Here is a 22043-nt window from a genome sequence, read left to right as displayed (position 1 = left end):
ACTGAGAGAAGACCAGCAGGGTGGAAGTATGGTGTGCAAGGAGAGAATGGTGGGGAATAAAGTTGGAGAGGCAGACCAGGGCCAAATTGTGCAAGGCCTTTTAGGCTAGTGTAAGGATTTGAATGTTCTCCTAATTCACTGGGAAAACTGTGAAGTGAAGGATTTTGTGCAGGAATTGAGTTGATGATCAAGTTGATGATGGTGGTGGTGGTGTTGGTAGTGTATGTGTGTGTGTATGTGTGTGTGTGTGTGTGTGTGTGACATGAATTGCATGATTTAACCTACATTTCTGCATCAATCCAAGGGTGGTGGTGTTGGTAGTGTGTGTGTGTGCGTGTGACATGAATTGCATGGTTTAACCTACATTTCTGCATCAATTCAAGGGTGGTGGTGTTGGTTGTGTGTGTGTGCGTGTGACATGAATTGCATGATTTAACCTACATTTCTGCATCAATCGAAGGGTGGTGGTGTTGGTAGTGTGTGTGTGTGTGTGTGTGTGTGTGTGTGCGCGCGCGCGTGTGACATGAATTGCATGGTTTAACCTACATTTCTGCATCAATCCAAGGGTGGTGGTGTTGGGAGGGTGTGTGTGTCTGTGTGTGTGTGTGTGTGTGTGTGAAATGAATTGCATGATTTAACCTACATTTCTGCATCAATCCAAGGGTGGTGGTGTTGGTAGTGTGTTTGTGTGTGTGTGTGTGTGTGTGTGTGACGTGAATTGCATGATTTAACCTACATTTCTGCATCAATCCAAGGGTTACCAGAACCCTTTTTGAGGGCTCAACAAACACCAGACCCTGCAGTGTAGGAGCTGGCAAGTCTGGCTTCCAGGCTGTTTGCCCTAATGTGCTGTCTATGAGGACCTGAGCCCAGTTCTTCACTGTGAGATGAATTGATTAGACCTGAACTCTAACAGTGGTGGTCTTGATGGGCAGCATGGCCCCCATGTTTTGGAAACTTTACCTTGGAAATTGAAGGGTTTTTTTTGCCCTCCCTGATTGTTTTTGCTTGCCCTCCCTGATCAGGGGCATCATTGACACTGAGGAGTTAGAGCCCAGGCTGTGTGTGTAACCTGCAGTGCACAGGAGACTCCCACAATGAAGCATTGTTCTCTATTCACACAGCTTTCTGCTATCCCAGCAGACATTCACATAGGTGAAAACCTGGTTATAATTATCTAAGCCTAACTCCATTTTACATTTAAATACACAAATTTTTCCATGTTTTTAATAAGCTGTGAATTTTTCCAGGAATGAAACCACCATGAAAATCGAGGGAGATGGTATTTTGTTTGCTTTGGAACTTTCTCATGGGTTGTTCGCCATTTTGGAAAATCAACTCACCAAAGACAATGTTCCTCATTGTATTTGAGCCTCACATCTGTCTACATTTGTGTCTGTTATTCATGGAAGTTCTTCATTTAGGTGTAAGCATTTGACCACTGCACTATGGCTTCTGGAATCGTTGTGTCTGAACTTTTATATATTGAAATAGTTATTTTATTATAAATTATGTTCCTTTGATTTCCCCTTTATTTAAAATTAGGACATTATATTGAATCTTCTATGACTACATGTACAGGTAAATTATATCATCTATAAATTTCACTTCAGAAGAATGAAGGAGCAGTAGGAAATAGTTATTACTAAAAAGAGGTGTTAGGGCTGAGAACATGTTATAAAAAGAAGAGCATTTCATCTTTGTGATTTTTTTCCAAAAACCCATAACCCCCGTCTAATCATAAGAAGAAAACAAAAATCAGACAAACTCAAATTGAGTGACATGCTACAAAATGTCTGACCAGTACTCCTCAAGACTCAGTGCCAAAGTCTTAAAAAATAAGGAGAGACTGGAGAACTGTCACCAACCAGAGGAAACTAAGGAGAATGATAATAAAACACAATGTGGGATCCTGGAAGAGAAAAAGAATTTTAGTGGAAAATTAACAAAATTTGTATCAAGTTTGGAGTTTAGCTAATAGTAATGTTCAAACAGTAACTTATGAATGTAAATTTCTTAGGTTTGGCAAATATAGGTGGCTATTTAAGACTTCAGCATTAATGGAGACTGGGTAAGGAATATACAGAACAGGAATTTTCTGTACTAACTCTGCAACTTTTCTACAAATCTAAACTTATTTAAGTTTGTTAAAAGTCTGGGTTTTTGTCAAAAAGCATAGGAAAGCATTAGAAATTCCACATTTGAACATAACTTAAGGAATTTTTCTCCAGGATCAATCTGTAAAGACGACAAAGACGTCCAGGAACCACTGCCAGCTAATGCAAAGCACTGTGTCCTTAGTGAGTATGCAAATGCCAACAGTCAAGGTGGGCATGGAGAAAATGAAGGGGACAAAGTCAGTCAGGCTTCAAAGGGGCAGAGAGACACTGCTGGCAACAAAGAAAGCAGAAGCCTCTTTCTGCTTCTACAGAAGCAAAAAGAAGGATCAATAAACATGCTATTATTGAGAAAAATTTAGGTAGTCAGGTAGTAAAGAGATGTGAGGGTCATAAAAATAATAACAGCAAATACTTACATAGCGCTTTCTACATATCAAGCACTGTCCCATATGTATTATGAATACTAACTCATTTAATCCCCATAACAATCCTACGAGATAGGATTATTGCCCCTATGTTTAATGGGCAAGGAAACTGAGACACAGAGAATATACCTGTGTATTCTGTGGAACCCTATGAAACTACCTTTTTTGTAAGTCAAAAATGGTCTACTCTGAGAAAGTACATATGGTTCACGTTTAACTTAATCAGTAACTTGCCTAAGAGCTACAGCTATGTGAGAGGCAGGGTTGGACTTAGAACCCTGGCAGCTGGCTCAGAAGCCTGGACTGTGAGCCTCTAAGGTACAGGGCCTCCAGCAGAAATGGTCAGTATTTACAGAGTGCTATGTGGCAGGTGCTGTGCTAAACCTTTGCACACATAAGCAACAACTCATTTATCTACACAACACTCTTAAGGTAGCTGTGATTATCACCTAATTCATAACTGAAGAAACTGAGGCCCAGGGAGCTTGTGTGAACTGCCAAAGCTTACACAGCTAGTAAATGGCAGAGCTAAGACTTGAACCCATGTTGGCCGGCTCCGGAGCCTGAGTCCTGTGTTCTCTGTCTCCTGTGTGTCTGTAGGTACGGCAGAATTTGGAATGAGATAAGCTTTTGCTGCAGGTCATTAGTCTAGAGAGGAGAGACTTTTCCTGTCAAGCCTCTAAACAGATGCTATGGGCTTCCATTTGGTAAGATACATCAGGGAGACATTTTCTGCCCAGCTCAAAATAACTGATACTGTTATTCAGATGGAACAGAAAATTTACCTCATTATCTCTTCCAAAATAAGCAAGGAAATGAAAGACAATGGAATAAAAGGAAAGAAAAAGAATGTGAAAGATTGGAAGATAGACTATAAAAGATCATTGCAAGTGTTCCCATCCTGGAGATATGTGGAATCAAGCACCGTATTTTATTTGCAATTGAATAGCTTCTCCCTGATCTCAAATGATTCGGTGGCCATTCAATGGACACTTGGTACCTGATTCTACTTTCTCCAGTAGTTGAGAGGTCATGTCATCATAACCTGATATTCAGTCTACTTAATACACACCGAGGTCCTTTCAGATAGAGAGAAAAAAATAGTGAATGTTGCTCACCAGCAGATTTACTTTTAAAATATCTAAGGCCGGAAGCAGTGGCTTATGCCTGTAATCCCAACACTTTCTGGGAGGCCGAGGCAGGCTGATCAGTTGAGGTCAGGAGTTCGAGACCAGCCTGGCCAACATGGTGAAACACCATCTCTACTAAAAATACAAAAATTAGCTGGGCATGGTGGTGCATACTTGTAATCCCAGCTACTTGGGAGGCTGAGGCAGGAGAATCACTTGAACCCAGGAGGCAGAGGTTGCAGTGAGCTGAGATCGTGCCACTGCACTCCAGGCTGGGAGACAAAGTGAGACTCTGTTTCGGGGGAAAAAAAAAAGAAAAACTCTAGTAATGTTACCCAAAACTTTATTAATGCTAACTACCAAGTGAATCTGAATTCGCAAAAAAAAAAAAAAAAAAAAAATCTGAATTATAGATTTTTTTAATGCAGCTCCATTATTTTTACATGTGTAAATGTCTTAAGTTAGGCTAGTGATGGATTGCCCAGCAAGAAGATTCTACACAAATACAGAGTCCCAAAATCTAAAGCAACTCCAATCTTGAGCACTAAATATTTCAGACTTATGCACACATGCACACAAAAATGGAAGTAACCTTAAATTAATTGCTTTAAATATCAAAATAGAGTAGGTTAAGTCCCATGAACTATTGCTCCTGGATCAATGGTTGGAGTCTGTTCCATGGAAACATAACTTAGACAGGAGACAGACCTAAGCAAGGCAGAAGCAATGAAAAATATATATTTTAAATACTTTTTACATTTTTGTATTTATATAAATATACATATATCAATTAAATGAAAAGAACATTGCAAGGCAGATATTGTTGGCCCTGCTTTACCCAGCTGGCCCTGTAAACCTGACATTGTTATTAGTATTCTATGAAAGCAAATTCATCTCTTGGATTTTGAAACCCACAAATGTGATTATGAACATCTTTTTTTGTTTTACTAAGTACAAACTAGACAGATGTGGACATCCTGATTGATCTCAGATGCTGACACACAGACTTCTACCAGTTGATAAAGCCAGATCCCTTTGCCTGCTATTCCTAAACTCATCGTCTCTGGTTCCTATTATAATCTGGGACCAGTTAGAGCAGTGCATATCCATGGCAACCATCAATATAACTAGTTCCTTCAATCACCTAGTCACGTGAAATAATAAGCTATTCTTCATGACATACAGCAAAACAAGATTTCGCTTTGTTCATTGCTTGTATAAGTCTTATTTTATGCTTGTCCTTAACCTCTTCTCAACAGATTCCTACTGCAAACCCAACCCTACTATGCTAAATAAAACTATCAGTCAAGTTAGGTGCACATAGCTATGCCTAAACAGACTGCTTATTCTTGAGTCCATCTACGCTGTCTAGTGAAATGGAGAGGTCTCTGTTTCCATGGATTAAAAACAGATGCAGGATAAACAAGACCTGAAGAGGGCTTACATTGCGTGTTTGAGGCTGTGGAATGAATCACCTCATCCAACACAATATAAATATTTCCTAGCCTGAAATTGGTTATGTCCCTTCCAAAGAGTATCGGTTTACTCATTTACAAAGGAATTATTGGACAATAGTTAAATGAAGACTGGGCTTTTTCGTTTCTTTCATTGTATTTATGGGGATAAGGATTCCATTTACATTAAGTGTATTATCTACATAGATGTGGTGCCAAAGCAAGCATGTTAGCCAAACTCGCTTTACAGCCATACTTGCCCTCAAAAGTCTTTATAACATGGAAGGATTAATACTTATGGACGTCACCAGTTGAGAGCCACTGACCCAGACAAAAGGATGGAACACAAGGAAAGTCTAAATGCAGATATCTGGGCATGCAAATCCTCCTGCTTTTAAAATAGCTTTCATACCTTGAGAAATAGCACAAGGTAGTGGCTAAGATGATGGAATCCTAGTTTGAATCCAGGCTCTACCTCTTACTAGCTGTGTGTCATTGTGCAAGTTACTTGCCTATTTGTGTTTCAATTTACTCATCTGTAAAATGGCCATAATAATAGTACCTACTTTGTATTCTTTATGAGTTGAAATTTACAAAGCATATAGAATAATGCCTGGGGTATAGCAAGTGTTTAATAAGTGTCTGTGAAACAAAAATTTTGAAAAACAAATGAATACAGTGTTTCCTGTAGGGTTTATGCCATTTTGTCTTAATGATCAGCCTCTATAACCTTAATACCTTTTTAAAAAGGTGTTTGTTGTAATGATCAAATATTGTATATGAAAGCACCTGGCATAGAATCTGATGTGTGCATCTCTAGGATGGTTGCAACCAGATTTGTTTGCTAGATAATTATAAATGCTTGCTGTGCTTGGGCTTGAAATTTGTTATATCAGATCCATGTCAACCCTATCTGAAGATTATAGAAAAAAATCTCAGCCATTTGCCTTGTGTCTGCGCATGTTGGCATGTCCTATTGTGGCCCCAGTGAACAATTACCACTTTTATTCCACTAGACACCTTAAGTAGAATTGCATCTTTCACATATATTTTATTGTAGTCAGTTCATGTATCCAATTCAGGCATGAGGCTACTCCCTTATATCTTGTTAGCTTAACTTAGTATTCAAGCTGGACTTGACCCCCATTGCCTTCTTTTAGCTCTCCACTCTCCTGTCTCTCTTTCTCTCTCATCTCTCTCCTCTCTCTCTCTCCTGTGTGTGTATGTGTATATTTGTATGATCATTGAGAATGCAGCACAAAGCGTGAATACTAACTGTCCCCTTTTTACTAAATAGTTGCACAAGATGTAGAGAAAGGAAGACAGAACATTCTTTTATAAACTCCCCAAGTCCGTAAATACCCCGACGAATACTTGTCTATCAGAGCCCAGCAAACAGTTTTTGTTTCACAATTCGACAAGGGATATAAGTGGAAAAAGCCCAACTTGTTTTCTTTCTATGTAGGATCCAGAAACTAGCCAATGTTTATACGGCTTGCGGTTTAGTTTTAGGATTTTCCCACAGGTCTATTCAGACCAACTTGGCCAACGGAAATGCCATTCACATAGCATTGTTTAGAGTGGCACTGCATGAAGCATTTGCTTATTAAAAATGTGATGGCCATATTTTTTTTTTTTTAAGTGTAGGTTAGATTTGACATGTCACCGGTTTGTCCTCTGGACAGCTTATGTGTTGGCAAAGTGAAGCCATCTAATTTTCAAATACTCTAATGAATATTATCAACTTAGTTGATCTTTGCTGTGTATGAGCATGTGCACGTTTCCAGACATAAAAGAAAAATACAGATTTTCTGTAAGCCACCTTGAAAGTAGCAACCTTCTTGTCTTCAGGAATACTGAAAATGAGAATTTAAATCTACCCTTTCTCTTTACGTACTTTATGATGGGTGTCATTGTTGAGTGAAACTGTCCATAAAATTGTTCGGGTTAACCTCTGGCTATAGCTTCAGTTTGGGTTTCTCGCCTGGAACAAGTTTAAGGTGCTTAAGGAACAGAAGGATTTTTCCTGCATCCAAGCTTATTGTTCTTTGACACAGCAGGTGCAGTGAACAGTGTGAGCTAAGCAGCAACCACTAAGGAGTTTAGCTGCAGTGAGAAAAGCTGGGTTTCTGCCCTGATGTCATCAATAAGAACCTTGTTCCCGCTCCCAAACCTCATACTGCGAGGTTTTCATCTACCTATAAAGGTTGGTTTTGCGCAAACCAGATTAGAAATCAACTTTCTCTTGGCAGACTGCTGTTTGGCCAATAAAGGCAGGGCAGCTGTGTATGTGGGTGGGATTGAGAGGAAACGTGACCCCTCCCTGGCATGCATTTTCCTTTGCCCTCCATTTCTTACAGTAGGTGGACACAGAGAGGAGGCTGAGAGTCTCTGTTGCAGACTGCACAGCACCAACATTCAGCTGCCTTCAGATCTCTCACCTAAGTACAGCAGGGCCGTTCCCTATTTCATGTAAGGGCATTGAGGATCTGGTGGGGAAAATAGAAATAATGAAGAGAGGGTTTACTTAGTAGATGAGAAACCATCAGGCCAGAAGTGGAATGGATGAGGAGCAATTACTCAGTTTCTTTAATAAATCCAATAAAGGATTATAATAAATAATAATGCCTTACTGTTATAAGTTTATATCCTTGCCTTGGAGCTTGATTTGATCCTCTGAGATCCTTCCACAGTCCCCACATGCTGCTTTTCCTGCTCCCACCCCTCAGTATTCTTTCCTCTTCTCCAGCTACTCCCCGGCATTACTCCAGACTGGGGACCTTCTTGTGTTCACAGAATGCAGCCGACCCGCATCCACCCCTGGGCCAAGCAGTGCTTGGTGCTTAGAGCATCCTTTCCCCAGAGAGCCTCTTATCCAACTCCCTCATCTGAGGTTGGAGTCTTTGTTCAAATCTTGCCCTCTCGATGTGGCTTCCCACCACCAGCATCATCCGCAGACCTCCCACATCACACCTGATCTTCCTACCCTGTGTTCTGTACTTTCTCCCACAGCATTTATCACCTCCTGACAGCCTGCTTAGCTTATTTATCTATTATGCTGTTGTTTCTTTTCTGTCCATCCACTATCACCACCACCATCCCATCCCCACTATAGATAGTCTCGGGACAGGGATCTTTGATGTTTTGCTCGTTGGTGTATCCCGAGCACTTAGAAAAGTGCCTGGTACACAGTAGGGGCTCCATAAATACCTGTTGAATGAATGATGAGGGAAGCTGAAAATGTGTCATCATCACTGTTATTAGCACTATTTCTATTATCATCATTAGGTCAGGATTAGAAATGAGGACACTGAGGCTCAGATATATCAAAGGACTTACCCATAGGACATAGATGGCAAATGTCAGATCTAAGTATCAATCTGAACCTACCCAAGGTTAGTACCTTGTGTCTAGTGACTTCACAAAATGATTTAGTAATGTGGGATAATGTGACTATTTAAAATATAATTTAAAAAATGAACAGCAGTGCCTTGCCTATCCTTTCCCTCTTGGCCCGCCCCTGCCCCCACCCCAATTCACATGATTGGTATCTCAGTTTATTATTTTTTAACAGATAAATCTAGGCTGGGCACAGTGGCTCATGCCTGTAATCCCAGCACTTTGGGAGGCCAAGGTGGGTGGATCACCTGAGGTCAGGAGTTCGAGACCACCCTGACCAACATGGCGAAACCCCATCTCTACTAAAAATACAAAATTAGCCAGGCATGGTGGCATGTGCCTGTAATCCCAGCTACTCGGGAGGCTTAGGCAGGAGAGTCACTTGAACCCAGGAGATGGAGGTTGCAGTGAGCTGAGATTGCGCCATTGCACTCCAGCCTGGGCAACAAGAGCAAAACTCCTTCTCAAAGAATAAAATAAAACCAGATAAATCTGCCAAGATGAAAATGTTTATTTATTGTATTTTAACAATACAACTGACATGTGTCAATGTTGCTCTGGGAAAGAACAATGTTGTTAGCCCACAATACAAGGGTGTGCTGTCACCCATCTATTTTATCATACTCGTAGCAGTTCATATTCAGCATACAGTTGGACAGATAGTCACAACACAAAAGCCCACAGCTGCTTAGATTCTAAGTGGAACGTGGACTGCCTATTATCTGCATTCTTAGTTGTTTGAGGAGCATCAGTTGAAGCATGAAAAGCTCAAGTTTTAACAGTAAACAGAGCTTGGGATCCAGAGGGCACAGAGAGGAATGAGTGCCTGCAGATCAGAGAGATTCAAGCCTGGACCATGAGCTGTAAGTACAGATGGGTTTCTTGCATTGTCTCTTACCAGGGGATTTGTAAATAATGTCAGCAGGAACTTGTTTGCTTGTATATGCATTCCCAAATATTAGGAGCCACGTTGATCATTTCTGTAGATATCATATAACCCCTCAGGCACAATCCAATGGGAGTCGACAGGAGCCATAGATTATTTCTTTGGAGTGGTATAGCCTCGTGTCCCCTGATGTGCGTTTACACATAGACATGCAGTCTGGCTCACTGGACTGATCCTTCCAAGCACAGAGAGCCCTGATGTCAGGTTGCTGGTTCTTTTCCTAAGAAGGCCCCTCTTGAAGGGCTCTTCCCTCTTCAAATACTCTAATACCCTAAATATGTATGGGCTTCTGAGAAGTAATACAATCCCATTTTAAACAGAAACAACAAGCATATTCCTTAGCGTGTGGCCTGTAGGCTAAGGTAGTGTGGACCCACAGGGAAAACCTTCCACGGTAAAGGCGATGAGAACAGACTCCAGCTCCCTTCACCTACAGGGGAAGGGGCGCCTCCTCCTGCCCTCATTGCTTTGAAAGGTGTATTATTGCAGGTCGGGGAGTTGTGATGAATTACAGGTAGGTGGACAGCAACACAAAAATCTGAAAGAGTAACTTATTTTTTCTCTGAAATTTTTTTGTTGTTTTGGTTTGAAGAAGAAAAGAGCTTATCTAATCCTATTTGGCATATGCAAATATCAAAATGAAGGTGTAATGATGATAATGAGGCAAGCCCTGAGTAAAACTGTGAGTTAAACACAATTATTTCCATTCTTCCAACCCTTCCCAGAGCTTCCCTCTCCCTTCTCACAGCCCCTCCCCTTCTCTGATGAAACTACTAGGCAAGGAAACTGGTTCCTTCTAAAGTCTTAAGGACTATGTTCTCAACCAGAGAAAAATGTTGATCGTAAGAAAACAAAACTACACAAAGTAGGTTCAATAAAGACTGACTATAAGTGTCTAAGGGAAAACCGCAGAGGCATTCAAAGACAGGAAGCAGAGCATAACATGCGTGAGCTGACTGGGAACAAAACCAGAAGTGGTTTTGGAAAGTCAGAATCAGAAGACATGACCACACTCTGCTTTTCTCTCTCCTTCTCTCCTGCCTCAATCAATAATCAATCAATCATCTCTCTCCTCCTCTCTTACTCTCTCTCCCATTTCCTTTCTCCCTTCCTCTCCCATTGCTCTCTCATATGGCTTGCTTTACATGACCCAGTGAGGTCTGGCTCTATATGATCTTTAAGTATTTGCCATTATCTAACTTAAGTCTCTGCACTTCTGTTTTATTTCTAAAGACAAAGAGTCCGATTAGTCACTGGTCATTTCAGTGAACTCAGGCCTTCTTGGTCAATGGTGGGATCTGCTCCAATCATCTGTAGCCTGAATTGGGTGAAAGGGGAAGTGAAGAAATGAGGAAAGGACTTTGTCAGCCTGAAGGATGCAGGGCTGCCTCTTCCAGCTGTGAGCAGGGCAAGGGAAATTTAGCTTGTGTATTAGGTATTTATCAGCACAAAAATGCTGTAGGAAAAACTACCTTAGAATTCAGGAACTTAACGCCATAAGCACGTATTGAGCTCACAAGACAGAGTTGGCTGCATGGTTCTTCTGGTCTGGGCTGGGCTCAATCACATGCCAGGAGATCAGCTGGCTACCACCTCCTCCAGAACAGCCTCAGCTCAGACAACAGAAGCAGCTGGAAGCAGAGGTTCCCTGTGTTTCATTCTACAACAGGCTAGCTCACACATGTCTCTTACGGTAATGGCAGAAGCGAAAAAGTGGAAACAGAAACATTAAGGGATTTTCCAAGGTTCTGTGTGGGTCACATTTGCTAACATTCCACTCACCAAAGCAAACCACATGGCCAAGCTCAGAATCAAGGGGTGAGGAAAGAGATCCCACCTGTTTAGCGATAGAAATTCTAACATCACATGGCAAAGCAGTATGGATCCAGGGAGGGGAGAGAAATTGGGGCTGTTAATGCAATGGATCTCCTAATCATGGCAGCAAACCCACTGGCATGTACAATAGGCTAGTTTAGATATATATTCTTTCCCAGAAAAATTTGCATAAAATCTTTTTGATATTAATTCCTGATGCAAAATAATGAAATACTAAGGTTGGAATTTAGAAGCTCTTTTCAAATAAATGATAATTTTTGTTTCCAGGTAAAGCTAGATATATAGTATAGGAAGAACATGGAACCAAATAACAGAGGGAATTGAATTCTCCCCACTTCTCCCCCAGGACACTCTTTCCCCCATACCTCCCCGCTGCCCCACTAACACACACACAATATTCCTAGATTTGTGGCATCCTGCTAACTTACTGGATTAAAAAATGAGACATTCAACTTAATAGTGGGTTCTGAATAGCTCAAAGCTGAAACTGTGTGCAAGTAGCAGATAGACCACAAGCCAAGATGGCCCTGAAGAGCTGGAGGCTATATCATTGGTCCCATTTTTTCCCCAGGTGGGGGCTGAGTTCCATTTAATGCAGTGGGAGCTAGTTTGCTTTTCTGCCAGGAATAAAAAGATTAAGGTTCTACAAGTGGTCTATAGTTGGCTCCTGGGATAGATGATTCAGTTTGGGGCATATTCAAGTCTTTTGCTCCTTTTCCTGGAATCATGGAGTGACAAAATGTCAGGAATAGATGGAGTTTAGAGATAATCCAATCCAGCATTTCCCAAACTTCAGTCAACCACATACCCCCATTCACTAGTTTGTAACCTTTGTTCTACTCTTAAATATTTTTAGTTAAATTGGCTCATTTTTTAAAAACTTAATTTATTTTTAAAGATTTATGGTCACAAGTTGAAAATCAGTATCATTTGACATAAATAGAAGATAACCACAAAATAAACAGAATGAAAAACCCTACATTGTTGTGAAATTCTACCAGATGCTTGAGCTCAGTCTTTCCTAAAAAGGGAATTTCGCAAACATTAAGGAAGTGTTAAAGAAATAGTATGCTTAAACTGACACTTTCTCTCTGATGGCGTCAGGAAGATGGAAAGAAGCTTGACAGCATCATCACTTACTATTTAGTTCCGTGCTATTTAATGCCCTGCTTCTGTGTCCTAAAGCCCTCTTGGACTTCCCAAGTTGTGTGTCTGTTGCGCTGCAAGGAATATCAATAGCCCAACTCCATTCATTCATGGATGGAAAAACCAAGGCCTCCCATCAATTTCCAGTGGCTGCCTTTGTGCCATGTCATTATCAGTTAGCATCTTACCTAGTGTTTGGGTTAGGTGAAGAGAAAAAACTTAAGCCACAAAAGAAGTAAAAGGGGATGCTAGTAGATGGTGCTTTTGACTCTAGAAAGTTGGGCTTGCCTGATTTTCAGTGACCTCTGCTCTTCCTGTCCATTACAAGAGGATATTGGCAGTCACTTACCAAAAGCAATAGAAAGAGCCTCATGTTTCCACAGAGAAAACCTCTACCTGGACCCACCACAATCAAAGACCCTCAGATAAGGAAACTTCTAGAAAGATGTAGCCATGCAAAGGGAGGCATCTCCGGTTGTCTTGCCAAGGGAAACGTGTCAGGAAAAGGCCAAAGAGCAGCATTATCTCAATCAAATTCGTCCTCCCAGTAAGCCACAGCAGCTGTGCTAATGGCATTCTAAATCCTCCATAGTGAACTGTATAGATTTTCAAAAGGAGGTGGAGAAATCCTCTTTGTCTCGTTATCTTTTCAAGATGGATTTGTAGCTGAAAATCCTTTCTTTAAAAAAAAAAATAGGATAAATGTAGTCAGATACTCAACTAAGCTCTTTATTCCATTGCCTGTGTTTTGGACTGAGCTTTTGAAACATTTCTTCAGACAGGAGAGGAAGGGGCATTCTTCAAGAAATATTCCTTTTTTGCCATATTTTTAAGGATGACTCTGATTATATCAAACATCGGTTGGTGTTCCATTTTAAATTTCTCTGACATTTTAGAAACATGATGGTATGCACATTAAATAAATTCTTCTCCCTACATATTATAGGATGAAACCAAAAGGGCAAGTGTCTTAATCTTTGGGGTGGAGGTGCGTGCACCCGATACCTCTCACTGGAACCTAATTTCTCTCTCTACCGTCTGAACTTTTAAACTGTTCTGTGCACTTGGACTTCATCTGAACAGCTCAGGCCAAGTTATTCATGTTGATGGGGACAAGAACAATCAATGTCTAATGAACTGTTTCTACATTTGTTCATCATTGAGAGATTCCTCTCAATCCCATGTTGGCTCTTTCTTCAGAGGCACCAAGGAAAGGGACTTAGTAGCTCACCAGGCTTTTGTAGACATCCTGATTTTGTTCTTCCTGGCTCTGAGATACCTGACAGGGACCCTGAAGCTTTCTGAGCCTCCCTACTTCATATGTAAAATGGGAAACATTAGACCTATCATGTCAAAATATACTAAAGATTAAAATGAGGTGATAAAAGTAAAGCTCGTAGCACAGGGCCTTCCATTTAAGCCTGCAATAGGTGGTGACTAATATAACATTGGCAAGGCCATGTGAGGTAGAGCAGAGTACATATAGACTTTAGGGTCAGACAGAGGGTAGTGCCCATTTCTGCTTTATTTGTAATTGTATCTTCACTGCCAGTTGCCACTGGCACATTAGCAGGAACTCAATATTTTTTGGATAGATGGAATGGTTCTGGCATTACCCCACTATTAGCTGTGTGGTCTTGGGTAAGGCATTTCACCCCTCGATATGTGTTTCCTCAACTGTAAAACAAGGACAATGCATGTCTTACAGAGCTGGTAAGAAGATGAAATACAATGGCCAATGTAATGTGCCCAGCATGGAGATTGCCACATATTATGCTTTCCACGGATGTTTATTCTCAAATCTCCACTCTCCATCACTTTTCATGATCCCAAATAAGGAAAAAACTAGGACCAGGATTTTCTGAGAAAGCACCATTTTTAAAGCTATCTTTTAAAGTAGGCAGGGGACAGGGTCCTCAGGTCCAGGATGTATGTGGGGGAATTCCATAGCCCTCTCAGGATGGCCCCTCGTCACAAGTATCAGTGTCTGAAATAAGCAGGATGTCCTATTCTGACCCTTTTTGGTTCCTGGGCAACTGTGAGGTGGTATAGGGCAGGTTTGAGGAGGACCCTGAAAAGAAGAACATCACCGATCTTTCACCCCGGACCTCACATTCCCATTTCTACAGGGGCTAAGAGGAAGGTCCCTTCTCTTGCGTCAATTTCAGTTGGTTGGTGTGCTTTCAGGAGTTTTGTCTTGAGAAGGTTTCCAAGGTCATATCTTGGCTTAGAGGGAAAAAACATCAAGATTAATTGGCAATGTCTGTCATGGATGCAAGATGGGGTATTGTTGGTTTGCCATGGAGATTTACACAACAGCGTCTAGAGGGAGATTTTCTATAGCCTTTGTCAAAGACCAAACCTATTGTTTTACCCTTGGTGATTACCAAAAGCCAAAAACCAAAAAATCTATTTTTTCCCTCTGTCATTTTTTGCTGTCACAGGAGCCACCCTATAATGACAGGTCATGATGAAACTTGATGAGATCTATGACATAAATAGGAAAATAGACACCCAGTGAAATAGAGAAGCTGTAACTCATAGAAACGCCTGACATTGCAGGTCACATGTGCAGTGTGTGATACCCATGTCTGCAGGCATTCAGCAAATGTTTATTGAGCACCTAGTACGTGCCAGGCAGTATTCTAGAGGTTGTTTAGTGAACAAAAGAGACAAAAATTTTGCCGTGTGCGGCTTGTATTCCAGTAAGGGATGTCATTGACTTGTTATTATAAAAGTTTATGTATGAAAAACATTTCAACCATTGGAAGACTGTGCTCCAAAACCTCCACAACATATATAGGGAGGGCTTTCTTACTATCATCCATGTACTCTGGCAGGATTCTACTTGAACAACCTATTAATTTGTTCCAGAGCCCAATCATCCATTTCTACTTATTAATGCATAGTTAGCAGAAATAGCACTTCCGGGCTTCTGCCATGTGATGGGTCAATGTGACCCCCATAAGTAAACCATAGAGAATCTGAATCTCCAAATGTTTGATCCCTTCTAATTTGCCACTGCTGCATAGATGTAGCCTTCCCACTCTGTACCTGCACGTCACCTTGAGGCCCCTACGACTTCATCTTAAGCTATGACCAGCTTCTAGAATAAGTTTTCTTCACTTTAACTTTGGCCAGGTGCTTGGCCAAAGTTTCCCAGCTGCATTAATCCTACAGGTTTGATAATAGGTCTAATCTGTGTCATTAGTTTCTGAGTCAAAGATCCCCGTTGGACAAAATTTGAGCTTTATCAGTATAGGCCCCTTATTTTATACTTTGGGGAAGAAGGGGAGCAGCATGTCCTCTGGCTCCTGGCAATAATTTAACCTTGGTATCAGATCAGGTTTTACATCCCATGTTGCTCCTTCCAATCTTTCCATGCCATTTCAAGACTCCAAATGCAGTCTCTCAGGAATGAGGCGCCTAAAATATGAACATCTCTTATTACTGGCTTGTGGACAGGGGCTAGAGGTGCAGGTAATCATATCAGTCAAGACTAATTGCAAGTGACAGAAACCCAACTGAAATTTACTTAAGAAAAAAAAAGAATCTCATGGTTTGTGTGACTGTAGAAGGCTGGTTTTAGGCATGGCTGAGCCAGGAATCAGTTTCTGTTTTCTGTGATGGAGTCACTCTTAGGCAGGCCTTCTCTACTTGGTAGCGTTACATTGTATTGTGAAAAGATAACTTCTCTTTTATACTAGTTTCAGCAAAAGTTCCAAGGCTGATGCTTATTGAGCTGATTGATCAGGTGTGTATCACATATGTCCATCCCTGAACCAATCACTGCAATCGGGATAAAACACACTGATTAATCTTCTCCTAGATTTGGCATTGAAGTTCCTTTCACCCATACTTCATGGACAGAGTGGACAAGGGGTGGTTCCACAAATGGAAACTAAGATGGGGAAATATACACTGGGCAGGTGGAACCAGCCAATATCCACTAGAGGGACTCTGTACTGACTGTCACCATGAAAGAGGGAGGTGACAACATGCCACTTGGTATGGAGGTGGTACTGACCATGCATTTGCCTCTTGCAAAAGGATGGAGAGAAAAGTCACCCAAATGTCAGGTCCCAAACTCAGGGAAGGAGGAGGCCAGGGGAAGTCACCAGCCCACATTCCCTAAACATCCACCCATATGCCATCTTGGGTGCATGTCCCTGGGACATTTCCCTGGGAATATAAATCTCCAGATAATGGTTGGTGCCATATGACAATCCAGATAATTTATTCCCCATCCTGGAATCTGCTGCTTGTCAGGGCTTTAAGGCACCAGTTCATCTTCATCAGTGGTAGACATCTGTAAGTTTGAGTCATAGCACTTTCTAGGGCAGGTAACTACCCAGAGCAAGGACATCATTAGAAACCATTACAGAACAACATTTTGCATTAACTGCTGCATATGATGCTCACTGTTTCTTTGCTGATATTACCAAATGAAGGCTGTTTCTTATTCATTTTTACTGTCATTATCATGGTAACAAGGATCATCTAATTCATTTACATTACCCCTATTGCTGTAGAACCTAGATGATGTTCCTCAGGCTGGTCCTGATTACCAGACTGCTCTGTATGGCCAGGCTAGAGGGACTATAGCAGTTCAAATGTAAGTGTTTCCTCAGAACCCCCATCCAAGCTCATATCACACAATAATGCAATGTTTTGTTCCCTTTCTATGTCTACTAAATTGCAAGTTCTTTAAGAACAGGAAGCATCTAATTCCCAATATACCCTGTATTCTGCATATTATAACCACTCAATACATGTTTGTAGAGTAAGTACTATTCTTAGTGATTGCAAAACAAAGAGGAATAAAACATAGTTCCTAACTGAGAAGCTCAAAGTCTATCAATTACAGAAACAACAATACTAATGACGACATCAGCTAATGTTCATTGAGTGCTATGTGCTAGATACTGAACCACATACCTCGCATGCATTATCTTGTGTAATGATCTTGACAGTACATTACTTGACAGTAATATACTATTATTACTCCCATTTCACAGATGAGGAAGCTGAAGTTTACGGACAAAGCTAAAGTTGGATCATTTGAAAATGGCAGAGTCAAGGTTTTGGGGGAGTTTTTGTTTTGAGACAGGGTCTTGCTGTGTCACCCAGGCTGGAGTCCAGTGACACAATCTCAGTTCACTGCAACCTCCACAACATTCAAGGTTCAAGCAATTCTCCTGCCTCAGCCTCTCAAGTAGCTGGGACTACAGGTGTGTGCCACCATGCCTGACTAATTTTTGTATTTTTAATAGAGACAGGGTTTTGCCATGTTGACAAGGCTGGTCTCGAACTCCTGACCTCAGGTGATCCCCCATCTCGACCTCCCAAAGCTCTGAGATTACAGGCATGAGCCACTGCACCCCACCAGAGTTGGGGTTTGAACTCTGGTCTGCCTGATTATAATACATGTTCCTAACCACTAAATTAATACTACCTCTGTTAAAGTAGGATGAGTAAAAGGTGGGGGAAGTTGGAATAAATTAATACTCAAAAAGATTGGAAGGAGGCTCCCGGCGCCAAACAAATCAAATCCAAGATTTGTTGACATCAAATCAAATCTTCAATAAAGATATTAAGTTTCTCAGGAAGGTACCTAATGTTAAAAAAAAAAAAAAAAAAAAAAAAAGATATTAAGCTGGTCTAATATTTTAATTAGTGAGGGTCTTTGAGGAACCAAGCAGAGGAACTCAGTAAAGACCTGGAAATATGTTGATGGCACTTTCTTAAAGCCCATGGAAATGCATGTGGACCACTTGAAACAAGCAAGCACCTACTGTTCCTTGTTTCCTCTCTCAGCTGGGCAGAGGGGCCAAGTGGAGGAAGTGTCTTCATGGCCTTCTTTCAATATAGGATCAAAAAGAACAAAAGAAATGAGCTCTGCCTCTCATGAGTTTATTTTACCTTCTCTCAGAATGGAGTCAAGAAATGGACATCAGGGACCACATTTGTAAAAATCGTGTAAGTTCTCTAACTTAACCCCAAGCAGTTATTTCTGCTCTTTGTTGGCGTCTACATAGAGATCTCAGCAGGAACCAGCGGAAAGGGCAGAATAGAGGAGTGACCAGACTACCAGACTGTTAGGCTGGGAGGAAGTGGGTAGAGTAGGTGCGAGAAGCTTCTCAGAGGAGAGAAAAACAAAGCAATGATTCCATGAGGCCTGTGGCCAAGTGGGTAGCAGAAACGCTGAAGTCTGGTTGAGTGTAAGAAGATTCCTTGCCAAGCTGAGGGCAGGATTTCTGGAAAGAACCTAAGAAAGGAGCTAATGACCCCTCAGAGCTAGGACTATGCATCACAAGTAGGCCTGCGGAGGTGTGGGAAATGTCTGTTAGTGTCCAACAACAAGACTGTGTCCCCATGATCTCCTGTATTTATGCAACATTTGTCCTGTACAGGTGCACGTGGATGTGCTGTGTGTATGCACTGAGCCAGGTGATGGGAAATCTTGAGGAGCAACTTTCCACCAGGAATCTTGTGTGGAATACAGACAAGTAAACTGGCAATGGTGATACAGTGTGAGAGACCCCCAAAAGGGCAGGCAGAGGGTGCTCTGGGATTGTAAGGAAGATACCTACCCAAGTCCTTGCTGGATGGGGCAACAAGGGGGCTGGGTGGGCTTTGGAAAGCCAGGTGAGCACTAAAGAATGAGCAGGATTCACCCAGGTGAAGCATGGGAATGGGAGCAAGGTAGCAGAGGGGTCTTTTAGAAGCCCAGAAGCAGCATGGCTCAAAATCAGGAAGTAAGAAAGCGCATGGCATTTCTAGGAACTGCAGGAAGCTCAGTCCAGTTTGTGCTCAGAAGGAGAGGTGGGGGGTGGCAAGACATCGCCCAGGGCCAGGCACTCTCAGAGTCTGACTTCATGCCGAAGCCAGGGGGCCTTCGTTGCTGAGTTTTCCTTCTGAGGGTGGAAATGATCGGGACCTCTTACAGGGCTGTCTTGGGTGTTTAGTGCCACAACTGCTATAATAAAACAAGATTCTTGCTCTTCAAAAATGCCTGATTCTGCATCCAATCATCTTGGCAGGCAGAACCAAAGGAAGCACTTTGGTCCTCTTTTCTTGGCCATAAAAACCAGGTCTTGGTGTCCTAATGTTATTAAAATCCTCATAGGCTGAGAAGATGCATTTTGGGCCTCAGAGCATGTCAAAAATTACGTAATTTTTCCAGCCTAATTCTAGCTCAGTGGGCTCAACTTTCATGGCAACTGAGAATTACCTAGAAAGTTTTAAAAAGAAATGCTGATGCCTGGGGCACCCTCAGGGATTCTGATTCAATTGTCTGGAGCCAAGCTGGGCATTGGTATTTTTTAGAGCTCCCCAGGTGATCCCCAGGGCAGCCAGGGTTGAGAATCGCTGCAGAATGTGCAGCCTAGCAACGGAAACTCTTGAGAAAGGAACGGACGCCTCTTGCCAGGTACTCCAGCCGAGTAGATTCTGGGTCAACTTTTCAAATCTTCCTGGCAGATCATCAAAAGCAGCCTGTGGCAACTGCTGAGACCTCTTGGTGCTCCTCCCACTCCCCCCCACCCCCTTTTACAGGTAGATGCAAAGAGCCCTGTTCTAAAGCTATTATAGGAGGCTGGAGAGGAGGGCTACCTCACTCATGCCTGGCACCTCACGGCATCATCTGGCTCCCTGAGCCACATTGTGCAGCACTAAGAAGCTTTGTCAGGGATTTTTTTTTTTCTTGCATTTACCCGGAAATTCCAAGCAGGCCTCATTAGCACATTACTCACACTCAGCCAATCCCACATATCACCTTCCTCCTCACCCCCACCTCCAGGCTTTTTTCTCCCCCATTTGCCCATTTATTCACTGCAGTTGGATTTTGTTTCCTGTGCCCTGAAAAGCACACTTTTCGAATGGAAATGCTGCTGGAAGAACGGGGGTGGCTGTGAGCTCCACGATCGCGGCCCATCACCCCCCATTGCCCTCCTAGTGAAATCCCATCCATCAGGAGCAGAGAGCGACAAGCCCTCTAACTACTTCCCAAGGCACTGCCCTGTGTTGTTCCTTCTGTACCGAGACAGCAAATCGTTAGCTGGAGCTCCCAGGTTGTTTCTTGCAGCAATTAACAGCTGCCCTGGTGTTAATTCCCTATCAATAGCCCCAAGATGCTGCTGCTCTTACAGCTGTCGGGCTGACAGCCTCTACAGCACATTTTGAAAGTAACTTGCCAGTGGTGGGACTCTCTTCTCCTTGGGCACACCCAAGAAAAGTCCTCACCAGGCTTCAGAAGGAGTACCAAGTGCCACTCACCCAGTGTGGGGGCCTAGGGCAGGGTGAGCAAGCAGGTGGCTCCACCCCCCTCTTCTGGTCAGGTGATAACTTGGGGAGACAGTGGAACCGAGGCCCCGCACTGCCAGAGTAGCAGCTCCTCGAGATATTAATGAAGTTCTCATTTTTCAATTTTGGCTTGTTTGGAACTTTTTTCTGTTTGAGATGGCTATATATTTCTTCCATCTAAAACCCTCATACAAATTCATCTTCTTTTTTTTTTTTTTTTCTAACTCAAATTGCCAGTTTCTCATTTCTTGCCTGTGTTGCTCCCTCCAGCTCCCTGTGGACAGAACGAGACCCGAGAGGATGGTAAAATAATCCAGCTGCCTCCCTGCAAGACAGGAGCTTGGATCGTGCCGGCCATCATGGCCTGCTACCTCTTAGTGGCAAACATCTTGCTGGTCAACCTCCTCATTGCTGTCTTTAAGTAAGTGGATCCTTCGGAGCACATGGGACGGGCGAGGACAGCAGGGGTGAAGGGGAGTCGCTGCTTCAGAAAACAGTGGACTTTTCTCACTTGATTATCTTTGGTCTCTATTTTAGCAACACATTTTTTGAAGTAAAATCGATATCCAACCAAGTGTGGAAGTTTCAGAGGTATCAGCTCATCATGACTTTCCATGAAAGACCGGTTCTGCCCCCACCCCTGATCATCTTCAGCCACATGACCATGATATTCCAGCACCTGTGCTGCCGATGGCGGAAACACGAGAGCGACCCGGATGAAAGGGACTACGGCCTGAGTAAGCTTCAAGCGACAGCCCAGCCGCCACATTTCAGAAATCCCTACCACTTCCTATAGGCAATCATGCAGGATCACATGGCCACCTAGTTCCTCCCGTCTCCTGCAGGTTGCGGACAGCTCTGAAAACTTGGAGAGGACTGGGGGATAAGGGAATTGGCTTGAATGAGAAATAATGTCAGAAAGAAGATGGTAGAGGCTGAAATTGAGCACTCTTAGCCTCATGTCTTTCTTAGAGAGATACAATCAGTCTCCAACAGGGCTGTTTTAGCACCTTCATAAGTTCTAAGTTTCTTGCTTTCCGGAGATCTCAACCCAAAATACATCAACCATATTAATATGCCACCCAAGGCCACATTATATATAATTTAAGCAATAATTTCTGGACCTATAATTTTTTTCTGATCTTAAACATTTTCCTAAACCTTAGGGGTTGTGCCTAGATCGCCTCATGAGAAGACCAGCCCTACTTTCTGTTACTCAGAGGACAAAACAGAAGACCCTTCACCATCCACCTTCCAGCCCAGTGTTCCTAAAGGGAGGTTCT

The 22043-nt window shown here is 42.3% G+C and overlaps 1 protein-coding gene and 1 long non-coding RNA gene across 10 annotated transcripts in view; one reads left to right on the top strand and one right to left on the bottom strand.

Annotated features, from left to right (window-relative positions):
* LOC114672813 (uncharacterized) overlaps positions 1 to 22043 on the bottom strand; it is a 194044-nt gene that overhangs the window by 33679 nt on the left and 138322 nt on the right. The window lies entirely within an intron of this gene.
* Positions 1 to 22043, top strand: part of TRPM3 (transient receptor potential cation channel subfamily M member 3) — a 321580-nt gene that overhangs the window by 281354 nt on the left and 18183 nt on the right. For all 7 annotated transcript variants that reach the window (XM_077966203.1, XM_077966202.1, XM_077966201.1 and 4 more), the window contains 2 exons: positions 21031 to 21181; positions 21298 to 21497. In XM_077966203.1, the coding sequence (XP_077822329.1) occupies positions 21031 to 21181; positions 21298 to 21497 (351 nt within the window). The remainder of the gene's footprint in view (positions 1 to 21030; positions 21182 to 21297; positions 21498 to 22043) is intronic.

The sequence above is a fragment of the Macaca mulatta genome, chromosome 15, assembly GCF_049350105.2.
Source record: "Macaca mulatta isolate MMU2019108-1 chromosome 15, T2T-MMU8v2.0, whole genome shotgun sequence".
Taxonomy (NCBI): Eukaryota; Metazoa; Chordata; class Mammalia; order Primates; family Cercopithecidae; genus Macaca; species Macaca mulatta.
Note: the sequence above shows the minus strand (reverse complement) of the source record. Positions and strands in the feature narration are given on the sequence as shown.